Below are 23,518 nucleotides of genomic sequence, written 5' to 3'. Positions count from 1 at the left end.
GTCCAAGGCATTCTTGAAAACGGAAGCTCACTGTTCACTAGACACCTTTTCATGATTGCACAAATGAGAACCAGATGTAAATTTGTTATATCTTTACTTAAACAGCAGCTCTGACATCCCTAAAATGTATGTAAACATGCCTAGCTCTCAGGAACCCTGCCTACTTGGAAATCCTGAACCCAAGCTTACTGCAGTACCCAATCTAGCAAAGAAGAAAAGGCAGAGATAAGAGATGCTTATTCCTGATCAGTACGAACTGGGAGCATGTTACAGCATGCCCAGCTGACATCTGGACCAAATTAACAATTCCACTGCTCTGGAAACTTGGGCACAGACTGAAGGACAGTCTGGGCTACGTCCATGTCCCCCTCACAAGACTGTGCTGGGTTCAGCTTTTTGGCCTCAATTATCCCCCCATGTGAATGCCAGCCTGTCTCATGTCACAGGTAAGAAGTCAGTGAAACACATGCAGGAGGAGTTTGTGCTGTCTCATTGTGTCAGATGCTGTGTTCTCAACCTGCACATTATCTGTGATGCAATACCAGCACACAGAGAACTCTTCACGCAGCCACAAGTGAGATCTTTAGTGCTTTCTGTGTTTCACAGCAGATGAGTGCTGTTTTGCGTGTGCTGTTGCTGAGTAATGGGTGCCTAGGAGAGAAGAGTGAACATCTGAGTGAAGATGACAAGAAAGAAAATATGAAATAACCATGATTAACGGTTAAAATTTCAAAAATTCTCCTGTTGTGCAGCTGGGGCAAGACCTTCAAAGAAGTTCAGCTCCAAACCAAGCAGTGAATTCTGAGAGTCCTCAAAACCCAGCAGCTGCTACTGAGATCAGTGAGTCTATTCATAAGTGCAGGGATCTGCTTGTGCCAATCACAGAGGAGCTGAACCCACACTGAGCTTGGATGTAGCAAACTTCACAACACAATTGGGGTGAGGGAAAAAAAAGGAGTATCCACAGCAACAACATGCAATTATAGACTTAAAATAAGTGTGAAGCTTCGTGGCTCAAGCTCAACACATTTCAGAAAAATAATGATTATGTTTTCACTTCCAGTGTGCTTTAAGTAGGGTATTAGCTTGCAGGAAGAGAGAGGTCTGGTTTGGAGGTTTATGGTTAGGACATACATCTGAAGTAATTGTGGCTCAGAGTGAATACATGCTAAGTTTATTTTAAATAAGATAGATGGGCAAGTGACAGCCAGGGTCTGGTTGAAAAGTGACATTATTTGTGGAGACAGTCTATTGTATTGCAGCAAAAGAGAATTCCATCTTCTATTAATAGTGGCCAGTGGGAATTCATGCTGAGACTTTTACTTTACTGACATATCCATTTCATTAAAGGTTTCTTCACCCAGATCCTTTCTTCAGTTTTCAGAGTAACTCTTGTGAGCGAGCAAGCAAAAGGATTCTCTGGAAAGGATCCAGCTGCTACTGATTTTGAGCAGGGATTCTCAAATATTATATACAGATGAGATCCACAGTTTGCCTTTACACTAAGTATAGCAGGACTTTACATGACCCTGGAGCAGCTCTTGGGGGGAAGAAGGGGGCCCTGGGGTACCATGGAGGACTCTGCACAGGTGCTCAGGTCAGAGTGTGGGGACACACCTGGGGAACAAAGACCCAGCTTGGGGCACATCCCCATTCATCCCCAAGGCAGGCAGTCATGTGGGGTGTGCCAAATTCTCCGCTCCAGCCAGCCCAGGCACTTGGCTCCCTCTCCAGTTAGTCTGAGGGCAAGCAGCTGACACTGCTCTATCCAAGGCAGGTGGCCTCTCCTATGGAAATGAGCCAATTAAAGGAGACTATAGAGGGGCACAATTAGCCAGCTTCTCAGGCTCAGGCTCAGCTATAGAATTGAAGATAGAGAGGTGCTGAACAGGAGAACTTTCAGCTGTGTAATTTTTGACCCAGTACATTAGTGCTGTGGGTTAAAACAGAGGAGGGGATTTTGGCACGTGAATCTTTTTCATCTCTTAGAGTCCAAGTGCCAAGGATCAAACTGAGAAGTGTGAAGTAACCAAGCCGTTTTCTGTACATCTTTTTAACACCACTAATGAAAGCCTTTCCACATTATGGCCTGTGTCTATTCCAGCCCTGATTTTGTATCTACTTACAGGATTAGAAAGATTAAGTGCTAATTAGAGCACTGAGGATTAATAACTGCTACTCCTACAATGCACATTTTTCTTAATCTTGTCTTAAATTCTAGTGGAGATTGGTCCACGTTACAAAGCCAGAATTTGCCAAAGGTTACTAAAGACATAATAGAAGGTGCTGGGTATTATTCCTGTATATACTGAATAGGCATCACCCATTAGTCTAAAGAAGGAATTACAGGAATGGCAGGAAAAAGCGTGCTTTGTTTCTGAAGAAAACAAAAAGGCATGTCTTCATTGTTCTGCTGGAAGCACTGTTAACCCAAATTTCACCCTTTTTACATTTTCAGGTCTGGACCTTCTCATTTGAGCATTGTAATATGTATACACACTGCTAATTCAAAGAATATTCAAACACTGCTGAAATGATACATAAAGTGATAACTAGGAACATATGAAAAAAGAGAAAAATTGGCCACTGTCATTCCACTGACTGTTGACTGGGGAAATCATGGTGCTGCTCATTAGTGGGACAATTTCCTTGTTCTCATGTTAAAGCTACGTTACAACATACTAATAGTCATATATTTGCAAATAAGTTTAGAAATATTTTGTTGCTTGAGGGGAACATTTAACAAATCAGCTCAATACAGCAGTTGTTCATGTGTAAAACATGGCCAGGATCTTTTGCAGAGAAGAAAGACTTAGAGGAAGGTTTTCATTTCCAGCCAACAAAGAATTCAATTTGCATACAGGTGTTACAGGGCTTCTCTCTGAATTCATGGATCACTGCTGGTTTCAGATGTCAGGACACAGAGATGGGTCAAAGGCACTGTGAGATGACTTGCAGCTAGTTAAAGGAGTCTGAGGTCAGGGCTCTTAACATCAGCTCTCTTGTTTTCCATCAAGCAACACCAGATGTACCAGGATCTTATTCAATCACATTATTTCCCACTGCAACTAAAGGAGCAGACTGGTTTCCACACAAGGAGACTGACTACAATGCTTTGGGGATTATTCTAGGAGAGAACAGCTTCCCATTTCTTGGGTGGAGGATGGAATCCACCTGGTTAAAAGCACAAAGACCCATGAGGATCAAGAAGGGGCAAGGAAGGTTGGTACAGCATGGTCCTTCCCCATGATGGCTGCAAAGGCTCTGAAGCAGTGTTGTTTCCATGCACAGAACAAAATTGCACAACACTCCCCTCCTAGGCAGCGCAGGCCAAAAACTGGTTCCTTGTTTCACCAAGAAGGCAGCTAAGCTTTGGTTTGTTCCTCATCTTTTGTTGCCTGAATGGTTTAGAGAAGGCATGGTTCAGCTGTGACAGGGACTGTTGTTCTCTCCCCACCCTCATAAAGAATTCCCAGATATGCTTTCTTGGCTGGCATTTAATGCAGGGGCACCTTGTGCAAAAGAAACCAGAGCCTGCAAAAGGTCAGGGACACTTTGGAGCAGGGAACTCCTATGTGTGTGTGCCTGGTTTTCAGGAGAGCTGCCCAAAATTTTGTTAAGATTGTGGAGCAGCTGCAACGAGGTAATTAACTTGATCCCTGTGTAATGAAATGATCAAGAAAACGTCCAAGATCTCTAAAGAGTTTTCCTTCTTCAGACCTCCAACTGTGTGTGACTAGAGACAATCTTCTCTGCTAAACCAGTTCTTAGTAGATAATTCCCTGAGAATTACTGATGCTTAATAAATTGTCAGATCTGCTTGTTCAAAACAGTTTAGCAATAAAAGGGGTCTCTGCATAAGACTTTCTGAGAACCATCTTGAGAAAAGCCCTTTTCCAGAAGTCTTTAGAGAAAACCTGGAAGGAGAAACAGGGAAGGGAGCAAATACTGAAGCAATGACTGCTGATTAATATACTGTTAGGCCACCTTTTACAAATGGACTGGCACTGCCTTGTTGAAATCCTGTTTGAGCCAAAGTCTGCTACACATTTTACGAAAACAGACATTTGATGTCCCTTTCTGCACTCAAACACCAAAGTATCCATGACCAGACTGTGACCTCTTCATTCTTCCTCCTAGAAGAAATCCTTACAAGTGTCAAATACATTTTTCTGCACAACAGAAACCAAAGAAACTAATTTCTAAAGCCTAGTCCTTATTCTAATTCTGCACCACAAAAAATTACCATGAGCCAGGTGGTGAAGAAAGCCTTCAGAGGTATACATCCAATGCCTGTATCTGGTGAGGAGTGGAATACAGACCCAACACACCTGGTAGCTGCCTGTTGTGGCTGTTCTGGAATACATGTACCTTAACAAATTGTACTTTGCTCATTGTACTTTGAAAGGAACTGACAATAACAAGGGTTTGCACCTGATTTCACCAGTGTATTATTGCTCTGAATACATAAGCTTTTTAACATTTCTAAATAATATCATTTTTCCCCCAATTTCTGTATAATGCCTTGGTCTCTTCTCACACTTCTTTCACCAGCACTTGCATTCACACATCTCAGTCATGCATACAACTCAAGCACCTTCTGTCAAATATAATTCTTGCCTCAGGCAAAAGATCAGACGGGTGTTTTCCCGCAGGTGCCTCCAGCATTCCCCCATTCCCGCAGGTCTCTCCGGCATTCATCCATTCCCGCGGGTCTCTCCAGCATTCCCCCATTCCCGCGGGTCTCTCCAGCTTCCCCGCATTCCCGCGGGTCTCTCCGGCATTCCCGCATCCCTCCTGCCGGCATTCCTCAGGCACGGCGCTTCACCGCTCCACCACCAGAGAGCGCTGCCTGAATGCCTTTGAAAGATTTTTATGTCAAAACTAAATTAAAAAAAATAAATTAAAATCCACCTTGAAAAGCTTTTTATTTAGAAAAGGTGATGCGCTTGTGACAGGAAGAAAGAGGAATTATTGAAAGACTGCTATACAATGCAATGCCTCAAATCTTTGCACTGTTTCATTCTAGTCCCTTCCAATCTTGTACAGTCTGGTACAACAGCAAAAAATTAAGCTTTTTTGATTTACAAAAAAAGCCATCTTGAATCAGAGTTCTTATGCCAGCTATTGAGATCCACAGTACAACTCTGATGGACTGCAGTCTGAGAAGAAAAGGCAAACTGGAGTTTTATATATCTTTATAACTAGTAACACTTAGCAATACATGGTACTGCTTAGGATGTAGCATAGTATTTTACAAAGTTACAAAACATTATTACAAAATTAGTGCCCATTAGTACAAATCCTAAGGCTCTGTTTCTTTAAAAAAGTTTCTCTGCTTTAACACTGATTCATCCTTAGGTCATCTTCTCTTTTTAATAGTGATTTCCATCTTAGTTTTGCTTTTCAGCATCTCCTTTTGTTTACCTCAGAAGGCCTTTGCTTTCCCCCTAGTTATGTCCAATTTCCATCACACAATATCATGGATCCTGACACACATGTTGCATGCATGGTAATGCACAAATGTGCATCTGCATTTCCCACTAAATGAGGCATTCAAAGCTATTCTTGGGTCCAGACTTGTCCTTTTGAGACTGGAGCTGAGCTTACAATTTTCTGGAAGGGAAAATCCAAAGTAAGCTCTTTAACTTAAACCCCAGCTTCTGATCCACGAGCTCCAGCCAGATTGCCCATGGGAAAGCTCAAGTATGATCTCAGTTCTGGGACTGGCTTTTCCAAGGTACAGCATGCACCCACAAAGCCAGAGCTGAGCTACAGTCAGGCACAGCAAGGCACAGAAGGACTGGGGAACAGTTTGCTGGGCTAGAGGGCTGCTGCACAGCATCCTAAAGCATGTACAGAGAGAGATCTCCCCACCGATTAAACCTGGAAATCTTGGACCTTGACAATCAAAGTATAAATAGAATTAAAGTATAAATAAAATCCATAATATCTACAGATTTTATCATGGAAAAGATAAAATTCCAGAGGTCTGACTTGCTTTCACAGCATTGGAGCTTGTCAGTCCTAGTCACAGATAACTCCAATCCAATTACCAAAACTCAAAGTAGGCCAGAGGCCTCACATGATGCCAATGTATCACTCTGTAAGACATACCCATTTTACTCCATAATGACAAACCTAAATCAATATGGCTATAAAGAGCTCTCTTACCAAGTTTGGCAGTGAAGAACTAGTCAATGCAGTCTGTGGCACCCGCAGAATTTTGGTTCATCCTTCAGAAGTCATTTAACATTTGGTATCACACACAGACAGGCTCATGTGTCTCATGAGCCTGACTGAGAGAATTCCCCTCTCCTCCCTCACTGCTTTACAAAGGGCAACTTTCAGGAACCTCAGTTCAGAGAATTACACTGTCAGACACACAGAGAACCCAACCCAGCCTCTGGAGCTCCACCTCCATTTTGACACTTCATTCCAGCCTACTTCTAGATGGAGTAGAGAGGTTTCTTCTTTTCTCTAAAAGTCAAAATACCCTTAGTGTTTGAAAAGCTAGATAAACAGATGGATCACAGGTCTCATTGTGTTCTTCGCCAGAATTGGGCTACATTTGTGAGGCAGGATGAGGTTACCCTGCTCAGGAGGTGAGTATGGCAGATCATTTGTTTTCCCCCCATCTGCTGAAGATGATGAACTGATGAAGTGCACATGACTTCCATTGTTTTAGAAAGCCACATCTTCTCTTGTACACAGGACCTACTCTTTCAGGAATGCATTTCTGACTAACCTATTTGCAGTGACAGTCTGTCAAGGCAGAATGTGAGAACATCTCATTTTATTGATGAAGCAGTTTCTACTTTGCAAAAGAGGAATAACAACTCTCCTGACGCTGGACATCAAAGCCAGAAAGATCACAGAATTTCTCCTTCTTGCAGCCCTCAGTTTCTGAGGGGACCCAGATCAGAAGAGTACCTCCCTTCTCTGAGATTTTACCTCCTGGCCCATTAAAGAGCAGAACAGTAAGCTGGAGATGAGGCAGGCATCTAGCAGAGCCTGAATGTGCACACTGTTTTCATGTTGGAAAAGGTGGATTGCAGGCAGTCAGACAGAGCTCAGTCCACTGCTGCACAGCAGTGAGGGACCCATCCTGGCCTTACCAGAGGCTAGGCCATGGCTTTTCTGTTCTCTTCTAGGTGCACTTTTAAGGAACAACAGGTCTGCAGTGCTTTGGAGGGTCCAACCACTGAAGGCTACATGGGGCTGCCACTCCTGAAGTGATGTGAGAGCCGCTGCACAATGAAAGAAGTGTCTCAGAGAACTCTCAAAAATTATTTGGCATGGCCTAGGTCTTAATCAACTCCAGAATGGAAAAACAGCACTAGTAAAATGTCTCTCAATGCCTACAAATACCTAAATTCAAGTTCAATTATAGCAGGAGGAAGGGGAAAATAAAGAGCATGTTTTTTTCTCAGGCTCCAGAGCCAAGATCTGTGTGTTTTTGAAGTCATCCTGCAAGGAAGAAAAGAAAAGGCTGAAGCTGACTGTGACCTAAATAAAGCAAAAGAATTAAGTTCTTCTGATCAAAGGATTGAATGATACATATACACATCTCCCTAAATAATAGAGTTGGTAGGAGAAATGACATGTCATTATTCCTCTGAAATAAGGCAAATTACCTGCTCTGAAAAGAGGAGTTAATCTGTTTTTTATACAATGATGAATAATGCCACACTATTTCTTCTAAAATTAGCAGCTGACAAGCTGAGACTTCAGTGCACATAGCATCTGGCTCTCTGGCACCACTTGGACTTACCAGAGTGAACCCTTCCTTTTCCAGTTTTATTAGGTTTGGTGGGCAATAGCCATTATCACAAAAAACACACACAGAGCTCCAGAACAGCAGTAGGTTTAAAGTACCTCAGAGTTTCTTTCTTGCTCTATAGAGAAGCAAATGCAGAAAATCTGATGAGGATATTTTGAAAAGGCTCAAGAACTTTGAATGGAGTCAAAGTTCTCATTTCACCCATCTTTTCAATCAGCTATACCCTTCATTAGTTGTCTTCCAAACAAGAAGCCAAATGTGGGACAATCTCATCCTAAAATTCTGCATTTTGACATTTCCAATATTTAAGGCAGTCAGTGAAAAGTGAATTCCAAACACTGAAGCCAGACTCATCCAAGTTTCTTGTTTTCTACTCTCAAACTCTAAGGCTTCAGCTGCTAAATAACTGAGCCCATAGCCATAGTAATGGCTGAACAATTTATCTTGAAAAGATAATGGCTATATTTTATCACATGAATGCATAGAAACAGTGTAGAGACTTCTTCTCTAAGCTGCTCTCCTGAGGAATCTCTCTCTTCTGTTCATGTTTAGACTGACAGTATGAAGGGCTCAGCATTCATAAAGAGGCTTGGGAGATTGGAAACCTGAGAATGCATTTCCATCAGACCTGGGAGGCCAAAATCACAGTGCTTATTTACCCAGTAGAGAATTTCCAGTTAAATAGTCTCTCAACAGAATAGCCAAACTTTCCTGAATCTCCTTTACTGATGCACAGCCATAATCATATCCAAGATACATGCAGAGAATTCCCCAGCAGCAGATTGGAAAGGAAATGTAAGTTACACTTTCTCTCCCTCACACATCTGAAGTAAGATATTGGGTGATATTTCCTTTGGGTGATATTTCCTTTGTATTTTAATATGTAAAGCACCACTACTGTTGATGTTTTCCTTGGCTGTGATGACAGAGAATAGGAAATATAACAAATCCAGTCACCAAACCCACATACTTGACCCCTTCCATCACAGTTTTGGCTCAGGCAGTTAAAAGTGCATGATGCTTTATGTTTGCACTTATCTTCTTTCACACAAATGAATGAACAAGTGACTTTCCTCTGTGCTGGGAGGACCAATTCAAACCACACTGCCTCCTTGCTCATTGCCCTGACTGCCAGGCTCCATGGCATCACACTGCTGTTTGGAGTTTTTTCCTTGAAGGGTTGGAGATAGTCCTCTTGTCTAGCAAGAAAAAGATTTTGTAATAGTTGAAGAGCTCATTGGGAAAAAATCAAGATTTTACTGAAAGAAGATGCTTCCTTAAGTGAGCCTGTCCTTTTCATTCCAGCCTACTTCCAGATGGAGTAGAGAGCTTATTTTTCTTTTTTCTGTAATAGTCAAAGGCATATGAGTGCTAGAGTCATAGGTCTAAGGGAGGCAAACACAAAGCCATGTCTTAAATTCCCCATATCCATGGGTTCTTGCATTGGATAAAGGCCACGTGCCAGAGAGGAAGGACACCCTCTCTATCTGATCTAACAATGAACTCATGATAATGCTCCAGGGTAGAGCATCAACTGGTCCTCAGCAAAGAAGACAAAGACTCAGGGGCAAAACCCATTTTCTCGAGGCTTCAGCAGCCCACAGAGAAATAAGCAGAGATGAGCTGGACTGACCCAGGGAGGCTTCTGAGACTGCTTCTCCCTATGAGCAGGCAAAGCTCTCTGGACACACTGCTCAAGGAGTATCATCCCAGCAAAAGAGCTGTCTGTGTTTGAAGGCACTATTTCAGACCACAGAGAACCAAGGCTGCGCTCCAGAAAAGCACAATCTGAGCAGCCAGCTCAGCAGTTTCTATTTCTGCTTCCTAAGGCAGACCTGGTTACCCAGTTATAAAAAAACCCCAGCAACAACTGGCTACATTTATCACTCTATTTTCCCGGACAGTACCTTACATTTAGACAGATTTACCACCACCACCTTCTGAACCTACTTGAGTATTTTTGTTCTCTGAATGAGGCCTGGTAAAGTTCTACACTATCTTCTGCAGAAAATTACTCAGTTGTTGAACTTTTCTTGATCCTTCATTATAAACAGCAAAAATTATGTCAAGACTGCTATGAGTTTTTCCTCTATCTGCTCTGTTCTAGTGCACAGACAACATCAGGCTAATGTGCTGTTTTGCAATCAGTTTAAATGGTTCCACTGACCTGCAATCAGCATTCTGCAGTACAACAATGGCAGATCAGCAAACCTCTGCCACTCTGTGTATTTATTCATCAACAAGAGAGCCAAAAAGCCAACAAACAGCTCCATGAGTACAGATGCCAGCATGATGTCAGCAGAGAGAAAGAAAGAAAGACTGTCCACATCAAACTATGCAAACCTCCTCTTTCAGTGTATGGAGCTAAACTGCATCTTCTCCCTAAGCTTCACCTACAGCAGGGGGACACAATTACCCTGATCAAAAAACTGAGGGCAACATTCCAACACTGCCTCTTTACAAAGCACAGAATTTATAACTTCCTTGAGAAAACATAAAAAAAGAAATAAAGAACAATTTTAATTATATTCATAATGATTTATTTTCAAAAATGTTCCCATTAAACTGCTATCTAAGCACAACCCATTGTAAGTCAGAAGTAGTTTGGTTCCACCTGTATTTAAAGTGATTTTTATAATTATTCACATCAGAACAGACATTAATCACATAAACAATAGCTGCCTTGCAGAAAACACATGATAAGCAGCTATGTTATGACTTACTATTTTTTTTATTACATTCTTTAACTTGGATGCAAATTTTCTATTAAAATGTTTTTTAAAAAAAACATAAATCTTACCTTCAGACTGATGTGTGGCCAGAGGTGTCTGTGTCTCCTTGGAGTATGATACCACCTCCCGGGGTAAGAAATCGACCTGGGTAATCTTGGACACCCCTAGTTTGTGCAGTCTGCGTCTGAGGTGAAACACACAACATCTAAAGGTCAGTCATGGTAAATGTAAATCAGCACCAAGAACAAATGCTTGCTGCTATGGACAGGATAAAAATACTTCAGTGTTTGTAAAGGTGAAACACAACAATGCATGAGAAGTACCTCGCTGCAGTGAAGAAAATTAACCTGGGAACCATTTGCCATAGTAAAGTCCAGTTGTTGAACCTCTAGACCATGCTGCTGAGAGGGACTGCAAATGGGAGAGAGAAATGGCCTGCTTGTGTCCCTCTTAACATACAATAAAATTTTCTTTCACACCATCATTACTATGGATATTCTGTCTGCTCAATGGAGCTCATCCTCAGCCTGGGACACACAGCTGTGGAAAGGGTGCTGAGGGTTTAAACCAGAATGAATTAAACTGCCAAATGTTCAGCTGGGAGCAGTAACAGAGTCTTTAACTGGCAAGGTGTGTCATTTCCATAAAGAAGGAGATTCTGCCTTTCACAGGAACCATTAATAGTGGCCTTGAAGTAGGTTTATAATTATAAGTGTAGTCCTAATGCAAGGGCTGGAGAAGAGCTAAAACATAACTGCAGCAGGGCAACTATTGCCTTCTATTTTTTCTACTTCCCTTGCTTTAAATAAACCATAGGAAATAAATCAGTGAATCAAACTGTAAGTGGGCAAGGGAGAAAGAAGAGATGCACTTGAGTATGGCCATGAACACTTTTAGCTGTGCACAGTTCACTCAGCAGCAGGGGAAAAAATCAGTTTATTTCCTGAACATCAGCTGACTGTTTGCAGGGAGTGAAGAATATAAAACGGTTACTTGGAAGTGTTTTACTGGAAAAAATGCCAACTTTTATCAGAGAAATGATGCAATCAAAATAAGAAAATGAATTAAATAAGGCCAGTTGCCTGAATCAACAAGTGCGAGCACACTTGTGCACTTATAGGGAAATAAATTCCAGGACACAATGTTTCTCAACTTGCCACATTATTGAAGAGATAAATTTGGAAAAACAGAAAATTCTTACACATTATCCATATCCTCTTCATTTTCCAGGTTATCAGAAGAAGTCATAGGGGTTTTGACCTAATTAATTTACAGTGGTTTAGGTATTCAATTAAGATTCATGTCTGAAAGGAAATGGGAGTCTAAAAAGGAAACTGTCATCACTGGATAACACCTACTGAACTTTTCAGCTGCATCAGTAATTTTTTTTTTTTTTCCAATCTGTTTTACTGCCTGGGTTGTTATTAAGCTGACTGCAATTAGATTCAGTAGGTAATAGGTACAAATCAGCTGTATTGTGTAACAAACCACTAGAGCAGAAACAGTTGTTGTAGCTCTGAATCTTTCCTCTTTTCAAAGAAGAAAAATTAACAAGTCTCCCTCCTTACAACCATCTCTGACTTTGCCAATCTGAACAAAATCTACAATTGTCTAAAAACTCTACAGAAAAACTTCTACCTCATTACTGGGGGCAGAAAAGTTTATCCAGCTGGCAAAAATTTTAGTAGTTGTACATTTTGTAGCTGCTTTAACTTATGGTCTGTGTGAATTCAATCTTTAATAAATATCTCACCCCAGCAAACTCTCATGTGCTTTTCCCTCCCTCAGCACCAGGTGTGCAATCTCTGTTGCCTTCTTGGTCAGTTTGGTTTCCCTGTGCATCCAGTCCCCTGCTGCCCCAGGCTACTCTTTCCATTTACTGAGGTTCTTTGCATTGAAAGTGTCTCTTGACAGTGATCTAGGTTAAGTATAACCCCTAATTAATTATGTGTCTAATCTGGACCTAATTAGAACCTCACCTAATTCTAAAACAGTTTCACATGAGGTCACTCTGTATCTCCTGGACTGCCTGTGGATGGGGAACACGACCCTAAAGGAGAGCTGGATTTAACTGCTGGTTGGGTGAATTGAAGCTCTGCCCACTGTGTCCCAGAAGTGAGCTACTTCCCGCAGCACTGTGCTGAGACAATGCATGGAATTCCTCATCTGAAACACTTCCAATTCAGCAACTGCTGGTGCCTCTACAGATGCCTTGTGCCACCCATATCCTGTGATTACTGGTGAAGACTCAGAGGTCCTTCCTCATCTGAAGGAATGTGATCTATTGATCGCTGATTGCCTGTGTCTAATTGCCACCTCTAACTGTTCTCATGCTTCTAAAAGTTGGCCTAGCCTTTGGTCCCAAGCACTCAGGGACAACTGGAGCTTCCTTTCAATACCTGGACTTTACCAAATATGTGCTGTAATGTTCAAGCCTTTCATTCTTTTTAGGGCAACACTGAAAGGCTTATTGTTTTCCCATCCCCATTTTTCATCTGAGGTGCTCATAATTCTCATAAATTCAATAAATATTCATCTTAGAGAGCACATAAGCTTTGAAGGATTCCTTTCCAAACTGCTAATGGGAAGTCAGTAGGAGGATAGAGACTAAAATCCATACATGAAAACTGATTCTTCTGTCCATAGGTATCTTAAGAAACATGTATCTGCTAGAAGTGTTTTGAGACACACATCATTTAATTGCTGACTGCAGGATTTCTTTTGCATTGGTTTTGTTGGGGTTTTTTTGCTCTAGTCTCAGGACATTAGAGGAAAGTTTAACTCTGCCTTGGGTTTGAAGACAGTTTTCTTTCAAAAGGGACAGGACTTCCATTACAATGTATGCCTGTGGATTTGCTCTTTGGCGTGCTTCTTTTCTGCCTCTGCACTGGTTGCTGGTAATTGATTGAAGTCTCTACATACAGAGTTATCTTTTTGTGAGTCAGATAAAGGAACTTGCTTTGCACAGCTGTTTGAGAAACCTTGCTCCTAGGAGTCCTCATCTTTTAATTCAAACTTCTGTAAAAAAAGCAGCTGGGATTTCTATAAAGTTTCTGTAGGTTAAAATAGCTCAAAAAACTCTACCTTTTTGGTACAGCCCAGGTAAAGTTGTAGATGTGTGACCTATTTGAAGTCACACTCATGTGTAAACTACAAACATTCCTAGGAGTTCTAGATATGGAGAAACACTTCTGTTTAGAAAACTCTCTGGATACTTTCCTTCTGGATCTTTCCTGGTGAATAGACCTAACACACCTAACTGCAGCAGGGAGCACTGTCAATCAGCTAAAGGGAAGCTGTTGTTTTTCTGACAGAATGGTGAATAAAGTAGCAAAAGCACGAGAGAGTTGCCTGGAGACTCAAAACAGACAACCCTGTAGAATAACACTGGTAAAACAAATTTTTCACAGCAGTGATTTGGTTTTAACTATGACTCATGCTGCTACCCACCCTTTTAGGGGAGCAGGTTATCCTAAATACCTCTGCAGGCAAGCATTTCTACATAATTTAAATAAACTAATTTTTTCCACTTGTTGGGGTAAAGCAGCTCAATCCCAAACTATAAAATATTAATTTTAGCTCTATTAAAAATTTCAAAAGGCTTCATAGGCCTGAACTCAACCAAGATGGCACTTACTCTGGGACTTATGATCATACTTAATTGTACAATTTTAAACACACAAACAGCTCCTAAGGGAAAAGGGGACATTGTTACTGCATATGGAAACAGCCTAACTATAACCAGCAGAAAGGAGGAGGAAAAGTATCTTGCAAATGATTCAGAGAACAGTCTGAATCAACAGGTACAAACAAGATCAATGTAACTATACATGCACATATATGCCACAATAATAACATTTCATCTGAAATGAAATAGTTATTTGTATTGTGTTTCAGGCAACAGAAATAGCAATTTATCTTTTCATAAGGTTGTTTAAATAGCTGGGTTGTTTCCCACAAATATGACTTTGCTGAAGCTTCTTATTTATGAAACTTAAAAAATGAAACTTAAATTATGGTCTTTTTGACTCAAAAAAGCAAATGAAAATCACATACAACCAGCTCAGCTAGGAAGCATTTCCAACATAATTCTTGCAAAGAAAGGATAACAAAAAGAGCTGACATATACCCAAGTTCAGAGTCAGACTGGAGTTGCAGCACTGAGGGGTCTGTGTCCCATTGCAAGGTCCTAGGGTGGTAATCAGCCGTGCAGCACGAAGGGGAGGGAAGAAAAGAACACACAGAATTAACTGAAAGGATGAACAAAACCCCATCTCCTTAGTTACATGCTCTACATAGTACATTCAACCTCCAGGTGCAAGCAACAGCCACCATATGTCAAACAAGGTTTGTATGTCAAACTGAGACAGGGCAGGCAATTTAATAAAACCAGATATTATTGATAAACAGAGGAAAAAAGCTGGATTTTCTGTCACATATTGATTAACTAAACATGGGGTTGGGGTTTTTTTTTGCTTTTCCTGAAAAATTGTAACTCTTTAGCTTAGGTTGATGGATTCACAATAATTTGTAAAATCTGCAGGCACTATTTATTTATGTTTTTATGATAAGGTAGACTGAGCACTTGCCATGAACTCCACTGAAGAGTTTATCCCTTCACACACTCCTGAGACAGACAGCAATCCATCCTGTACACATGCTCTGGGCAGGAGCGTCACAGAGTGCACATGACAGCAAATGGCACACTGACACCAGCACTGACACACTCTGAGGGCACCTGGGACAAACAAACAAATCCTTTTTCTTTTCCTCCCAATAAAATTCCTGGGGAAGAGGCTAATAATACATCTGAGAAAATCAGATCTATGACAATCTCTCAGATGAGGCTATCACCAAATGTACAAACGTTCCAGAGGTGTGGTCTGAAGTGAAGATGTTGCTCCTTGCACTGCAGTGCAGTTTCCCATGCAACCAGCTCTAAAACACCTTGAAAATACTCACAGAGCCTTTAAAGAGTCTTGTGAAATATTCAGAATCCTTCAGTTTAGAAATGCAGAAACTGACATATCGGGGCCAACATTTTCAAAAATGCCTTCTCCTTCCCTGTCTATTAATTTCACTTTATTTTTCCACACTCAGGAAGCCACATCTTCTATGCAAGAAAACTGCCAGAATCCATGACAGAATGAGGAACACTCAAGTGGCTCCTCAGCACCTTTTGCTGTAGTATGGATACTAGATTATGCACTGCTCTCACTAGCAGAGGGTAAAGAAAAGTGCTCCTTCCCTAAGCAAGCAAGTCTTCATGAAGACATGCTGGAAAATAACAGTTGTCAAAATTAAAGCCCCCCAAATTTCTTCTGAAAACAAATTTTGAGGATATAGAGATGACAATATTACCAGGTTCAGCCAAAACTAGCTATATAATCAGCTGTGGTCAATATACACAAGTCTTTCTGCAACAATAGCAATCTCTGCCACTGAATCACTCATATAAACCAACAAGTTACTGAATTAGTTCAGAAATAGATCTATTGAAGCCAAATAATTATTCTACCTCTTTTCCTCAGTAAATCACCCATTCTATTACCAATATTAACTCACTCTCTTGACAGACAGATAGGGGCATGTGCTGCACTCTTGTCATTTCAGAATGAAAAAGAATCAATCTCAACACCCTGTGCATACAAAAAGAATGAAATCCAGTAATGCAAAGCTACTTTCTCATGCCACATAAGGGCACTCATTTCCCTCAACTTATGATCCATAGTAATATTTATCAGGATAAAAGAATTTATACTGGTAAAGAAAAGCTTCTCCAAAACTAAACAGTATTATAAAAGGTCAGCGATAAAATAATACAGCAAGAAATAACAGATTTTTCCCTTGTAACTTGACTGCAGTGTAAGTACAGTGGAAAATGGACCTAAGATCTGAATGCCTGATGCAAGGCAAAGGCATCAATGACTAATGCATTATAGATACTCCATTAAAAATTCTATCTGTGTGAAGATTGCTCTTGTAATGTCACCAAGGTCAGCTGCATATATTAGGACTTGCTACATAAGTGCCAGTTTCTAATTTTACTGCTTCCTAGGGGCTACTCATACATTCATGTCCAGGTTTTCCAAACTTATAAAAGAAAACACACATAACTCATTTCAGTTTCCTCCCTCCAACATTCACTTTCAAACCTACAGGATTTGTAGGGCAATAAAGGCTATTTCATTGGAAAGAACACCATTATCATTTGATTAAAGCAAGAGCTTGCAACAGGTCTGTGGAAGTACAGTCCCTATGTTCCACCTCCAAGAATCCAGGCCAGGCCACCTTTACCTGGTACTTTGATAAAAATGCCCCAAAATAAAAAAAAATTAGAGATCTCCAACACTCAAGACAGCACTCAAATCCCAAAACTATGGGGGCAGCACTTGTGGTTTGGGCCATCGCAGGCTGACATGTATAGAGACATTATTTAAGTATTTATTATCTGGATTCTCGTACACAGCCTTCACCACTCTGGACACTGATACCTACTTTTAATAGTAATTCTCCTTGACTCCTAATTACATCTGTTTTCAACAGTTTTAATGCATGTGCAAAACATTTCCCAGATTTGTGCTCCCGGTGCATCCCTGTGTTACCACCTGCACAGGTGTGAGGAAGAGATGAGGAAGCAGTCTGCTTCTCTCCAGCTTGGCTGAGCAATGCTATCACATAAAATGAGGCTGCAGGAAACAAATCTTCAGGTTTCAATCTCTCACCCTGGGAGACAGAACACAAGTGGGTACACTCAGGTAGTAAAGGCTGCAGAGCACAGGGAGTGACTCTGTTTCAAGGAACACTATTGATTTTGTTCTTTGTCTCTTCCTGGCACCTGAAGAATGTCATCAGATCAAAATGAAAGTGAGTGAACAGTAAAGATGTAATCTGGACCTGCAATTTAGCCAGTTTCCATGGCAATAACATCAAAAAAGAAAGAAACAGATTCTTTGAGGTTTAGCAACCCAAAAATGATGTTGAATAGCCTGTGCTGTCATCCTGACTGGAAAATTAAAGCTAATCTGTTTGTGATGAACAGCCATTGCGTACGACATTCCCTGATCATATGGATGAGCACCATAGTTACGCTTGTTCTCCTGTGGCCTCTCCTCAGTGGGGATTTTGAAATGCCACTGGACCTCAGCAGAAAAGCAGCTTTTTTCAACTAGTTCATGAGTTCCTCCTCCAGACCATTCTTCATGAGGAAAAGGACTAGGTGCTCTTCTTTTTTCTTTCTTACTTCATAAAAGAAGACTGCAATGGCTTGACTTCCATTCACCCAGAGACAGAGGCAGAGAAGGTAAAGTCACAGACCCTGAGGACAAGTGCATGGCCTAGGAGTCAGCAGGCAGGCTGAGGAGCTCCCACTCTGGACATTTCAGAGAGCACAAATTGCTCGAGGTTCCCCTAAATGGATTCAAAGGATTTTGGCACAGGTCCATGTAGAAGAGATGAAAAACATTTTAGTTGAACATTTTTATGGGGAAAAGAGAGGAGCATTAGACCGAGCAGGTAAAAGCAGTGCTCCCCAGCAGTCTCCAGTCCTGCAGACTCCTCCCAGGGATGAAGGGAGTGACACAGGCATGGCAAGGATCCTGGAAACCCACAGAGCAGCACAGTCAGGGCTAAGCCAGATCAGTCCGTTTCCCCCAGCCAGACAGACGGACACTATTATAATCAGAACTACCCAACACTGTTTCAGAGCTGGGTGCTGTGTCAGTCTCCCACATAGTGGCAAACAGTAGCCCTGTGTCATGGTCCATCCCCCTTGGACATGTTCAGTGCACAACAGCTGACCGTGGCTCTCTGAAGGATAAAAAGCTGTATCACTAAATAACAGATTGTTCTAAAGCAGCACAAAGGGAATGAGGGCTCTTAGATGTTGCACTAAGAAGACAAGGTACAAGTGTTATTACCTCTCTTTCGACTGATCTGCTTTCACTCTCTTCCTTCAGATAAGCATCTCAATAACCTATTTTTTCTCAAATTTAGGACAGTACTAATGCTGGTGCTGTTTTAGCACTAACTACTCAAGAAGTAGCAGATAATTTTGACACATCATCTTTTAATAACCTGAAGAAAGAAACCAACAAGAGGAAGAGGCCCAGATGTCATATATTTACTAAAGTTAGCAACAACTGAATGTTGTTATTTCTTCTGAACTCAAGTCCAAAGCATTAGGAAGATATTCAGAGCACAGTTCTAAAAGGACAGAGAACTGTCTAAGGTGGGAGGAATTTGAACAGAAGCATTCCCTTTTCTGTAGCATTGTTATTATTACCATGGAAAAACAGGCGCTGCCATATGTTACAATGCTCTGTGTAACCTTACCTCCAGAAGATTTTATTCTGATTGCATAATGTCAATTATGTAGATTAAAAATGTGGAAAAGACTAAAATAAACTACAAATAAAATAAAACACTTGAAACCTTTTGGAAAATTCCCAACATCAGAATGCATTAATGTTCCACCTCCAAGAATCCAAAACTGTCTGACATCCAAAACTGTCTGGAATCCATGAGAACTCTTCAGCTGATTTAAGCAGCTTTGGGTCTGGCCTTAGCAGTAGTGTATGAAACACGTACAGCATCAGTTCCAATACATATCCTTAGTAATCTGTCATCAAAAAGTGATATTTATTATCTGTAATCACCACCATATCGCAACAGAACTTGGCCCTGGGTACGTGCCCCAATCCAACACTGTTCATGTGCAACATACTGACAGCTTAGTTGTGATTCTGCTTCCCTGCAGCCAAAATCAAATCCTGCCTCATCTGTTGCTGATGCTGCAGAACATGTGTTCTGCATGATTTCTTTTCTCCCCCAACTCCCCTTTCCCAGGTCAAGAGCAGCCAGGCCTGAAAATCTGTGTTTCTGAAAAAAAAGGCTCCTCACAGGAAAAGCAGCAAAGTCTGCTTTCCCAGGGGCTTCTTGCAGGGCAGAATCCTCTTTGCAGCATTGCAAATCACACCTTCAAGCAGAACTGGAGGAAAGCAAACACCATATTCTGGCATCTCCTGTCACCAAGAGCTGTTGTGCTCTCCAGAGCAGGAGAAAACTGCACTGACAGTGTACTGAGACCCGAGGTATCTCCTGAACTGAGATACCCATGTGTGTCCCTGATGAAACACCATTAGAGCTGACAGGCCCCAAACCAAGCATCTCCCCTTGCAGCAACAGCAGTGTCCTAGAATGACCCTTTGTATGGGAAACAGCAATGCCCTCCTAACCCTACAATTCCGTGGCAGACTGTGCCATGACTCCACAGATTAGGCTGTGCCACAGTTTTCCAGGGATCAAAGGCCAATCCACTAAGCAGAGCATAGACTGTTACCAAACTGAAGCAAAGAGACCAGAAATGAAGGTGGGACTCCCGCAGAGCATATGGACTCACCTATCCTGTAGGAAGTCTCAAGGCACCTTTGCTTACTGGAGTAGTATTTCTAAAAGGATGTGACTGTGACTAGCCTCATTCTCCCTGTCTGTTGTAGGAGGGAATCTTGATGCTGCAGGAGGTGTTTATACAATCTTCAGGCACCTAAATGGAGGGCTCCACCAGTGAAACATTACCGTGGGCTCTTTCCACACAAACACAAAGGCAGGAGATTGCTCCGTGCAGCAGCTCCAAACACCCAACTTAGACTCCAGTTGTGAATAGGTATTAGAGCTGGTTTGTATCTTTACTGTTCACTCTCCCTTTGATATGCTGAGAAATAGATAAGGAAGCAATCAGCTGCTACTTGCAGCCTGCAGGCTTCAGTCTGCTTCATGCTTTCTTTTCTTCTAACTTCAAATGCAACTAGCAAAAGAAGCGAATTAGGAAAAATGAGCTAAACAACAAGCCCAAACCTGCAGAGAACAAAATTCTGGCTTCTGACTTTGATGTTTAAAATTACAATTTTAACCCTGGATTACAATTTCCAAAAGATTCAGAATTGCTTACATTAGGAACTCTGCACCTTCATACTGATGGCACATCGGAAAATATGTTACACCCAAGTCATACAACCTTGAAAAATACTGGTCACAACATCTGTGAGATAAGAGACCTCTTTGAAAATCACCAACAGAATAAAATGCTAAAATGTGCATGAATTATTTTTTTCAATACGATAGCAAATATTGTCAGCAATTTGCAATCCAGTAGTATTTGTAGTTCCAATGTGTAATCTATCATGTATCTAGACCAATTTTTTTTTTCAATGTCTGAATACTGCCAGAATGAATTTAAGGCTTCATAATTATTTAGCTACTTTAAAGAGTTCTACCTAGTTTCTTGTGTCACTTTCTCCAAAGCTACTAACTTGCTTCTGATTAAATAGAAAAATCTGAACTAAGAAACTGTTGATGAGAAATTATTGCAGATGTTTAAATATATGTGTGTACAGATAAGCTATTTGTTTTTATTAATTTCACTCTACATTTTTATAATTTTAATTTTCTCCGCTGTGATTTTCACTTTCTGATATTTTTGTACATTTGAAGTGTGTCTCCAAAACAAACTATACAAAAATCCAGGAGATTCAAAGCTGCTAGTCAGAGATGGAAAAGTACCACTTGCCTCAATGGATGGTTTGCATCTAAGCCACTATTCTGCTGCCATCTGTGCTCTGTTTTGCAGATCTGTTCCACTTTGAAAGGATTGGCAAAAAGAAAATACCTTCCTTGTGCTGCTTGTTTTCTGAAGCACACTATAAGCAAGATGGCAATCAGCAGTGGGGCAGGATTTGTGCCTCTCACTTGTGCTCCTACAGCAAAGTCTGCTCTGACTTCTCTGTGCACTTCTGTGTTCAGAGCTGGGCTGCTACTGCTAATCATAAAATAAAATGCCTTAATGCACGCAGAGAACAAGGAGCTTGGCACCACTGCAGGAGCACAGCCAGAAGGTTTTGCTTGGGTTTGCATTTACACTTCCAAGCCGGCTGACACCTCTGACTTCCAGTCTTCATCAATAAAAAGAGCAACTCTGCCCTCCCTGAGAGCACAGGACTATCTTTTAGCTGCCTGGCAACCATAAGAGCCCTTTTCAGAATGCCATGAGTTTAAAACACTTTATTTTTTTTTAAGGTATAGTTATGGAAAAAATCATGGACAAATAATATTTAAAACACGTGTATTTCAAAATTGTTCTTGAATCAAGGCTATGCTGCAGAATGGATTTATTAGTTTTCAAAAACCATTTGATTTTTAAATCAGGGTGAACAATTCTGGCAAGCCTGCAATGATAAGGATGTCCTGCAGGACCAATTGATTCCTATTTCACAGAATTCTACTAATTAAAGCAGAAATTTAATTCATCCTATCTGCTGAATTTATCTGCTATATTTGAAGTCTTTCCTTTGGTTCAGGTCTGCATTACAGATCTCCTGGCAATATCATACTCACACTTTATATTCTATAGCTAAAGAAATCTTAGTCTGCAAATTTATGCCGGTTTACCAGGAAGGTCGCTGTGGGCAGCTGGATCTGTGAGGACAGAAGGTCAAACAGAACTGACACAGATTTACTCTGAGTGCCAGATACCAAAATGGTCATTTTGAAAGTGCAGTAAAAAAAACTAGGTTCAGGGACAAGGCACAAGTTGTTTTATTCCCTTAGCAAACCTTGAAAATTCTTTTTTGAAACACTATTTTTGTCTTGTTTTTTATACCAAGAGTAAGTCTTTGCAGCAAAACAGAACTCAAATGATCACAAATATAAAGAAAGAACTTGGCAGAAGTTTTATGCGCTATCAGCTCATGCAAATGCTTGAAAGGAACTTCAGTACTCACATTAGGAGTCTTTGATCCAGACTCCATGGATATGCATACAAGGAAAGCTTTCTAATAAACTTCAAGGGACTTTGATTACAATTGCACGAAAGACAAAATCATATTTAATAGTCAAATCTAGGAAAGGCAATCCATAACCTTTCAGAGGACTCAAAGAGGTAACATGAAGGTTGGAACCTACAACTTTTAGTCTGGTATTATTCAGCTGAAGAAGAAGGTGAAAGATTTCAGCAAATTTTCCATTTTGTTTTGGTACTAAAATCCAGTAACTACTAGCTGGAAGAAGAGCTGGTGTTTTCCTTCCTTTATACAATTTATTTTGTGGAAGAAAAAGCAAAATTGTTACAAAAGAGATGAGATTTTGCTACAGTAAGGGCTGAAACAAGAACTCACTGTATGAGAGTTATCAAAAATTTTTCACATAACCAGTCAAAATGTCAAAAGTTCTCTTGACCCAATGATCTGACTTTCAAGAGACAAGCTCAGAAATTATTTTCTGAGTTTGAACTATTAAAGTAAATAAGTACATCTGAAATTTATGAATCAAAATCAATTTTAAATGGCAAACCATTTATTTTCATAGGTTCTGCTTATGGAAAATTTTATATGGCATACTTAGACTGTTTCAAAACTCCTTGGGGAAAAAACACAACAAAAAAAACCAAACCAAAACACAAAAATAGCAATATCTCCCCAGTGGCAGCAATTTCCACTTTACATATTTGAAGGGATATCCTAAAAATTGCATTACTGGAATAGTTACTCATTTAATAATTTTATTTTATCAGATAAAACATGAAATTGTGAATAGAAATTTCCTAAGGTCTTTTTAATAGGCTAGAGAAGGAGAAAACATTAATATGCACAAACTGTACCAGTTTAACTATATTAAAGAGTTTAAAATGGGAGGTGATCTTACACAATTTAATTAAATTAAGATGAAATTCAGTGCAAGGGATCTGTTTAAGCTGAGCTGGTCTTTGCAAGTAAGTTGTTTTGTTTTAAGAGGATTAGTATTTTAGTCCCTAGAATCATCTGATTGTCTGACTAAATATATGATGATATGCCTGTAAAAAACTAAAGAGAACTAAGTATAAATGGGCTGCTAACCTAAATGGTTAAGTGGAGCTTTATACATTAATATTTTCTTCTGGATGCAGCTGGGGCTCAGATTTCCAAGGCATTTTACGAAGCACCCTGGGAATGGCAATCTTTCCTTCTCCTTT

At 40.6% G+C, this 23,518-nt stretch overlaps 1 protein-coding gene across 6 annotated transcripts in view; it reads right to left on the bottom strand.

Moving 5' to 3' along the window:
- The window catches only part of DYNC1I1 (dynein cytoplasmic 1 intermediate chain 1), a 187,372-nt gene that overhangs the window by 131,856 nt on the left and 31,998 nt on the right, over positions 1-23,518 (bottom strand). For all 6 annotated transcript variants that reach the window (XM_063151717.1, XM_063151753.1, XM_063151762.1 and 3 more), the window contains exons 5-6: positions 14,645-14,704; positions 10,584-10,699 (exon numbers count right to left, since the gene is read on the bottom strand). In XM_063151717.1, the coding sequence (XP_063007787.1) occupies positions 10,584-10,699; positions 14,645-14,704 (176 nt within the window). The remainder of the gene's footprint in view (positions 1-10,583; positions 10,700-14,644; positions 14,705-23,518) is intronic.

This window comes from Melospiza melodia, chromosome 1 (genome assembly GCF_035770615.1).
Source record: "Melospiza melodia melodia isolate bMelMel2 chromosome 1, bMelMel2.pri, whole genome shotgun sequence".
Lineage (NCBI taxonomy): Eukaryota > Metazoa > Chordata > Aves > Passeriformes > Passerellidae > Melospiza > Melospiza melodia.
Note: the sequence above shows the minus strand (reverse complement) of the source record. Positions and strands in the feature narration are given on the sequence as shown.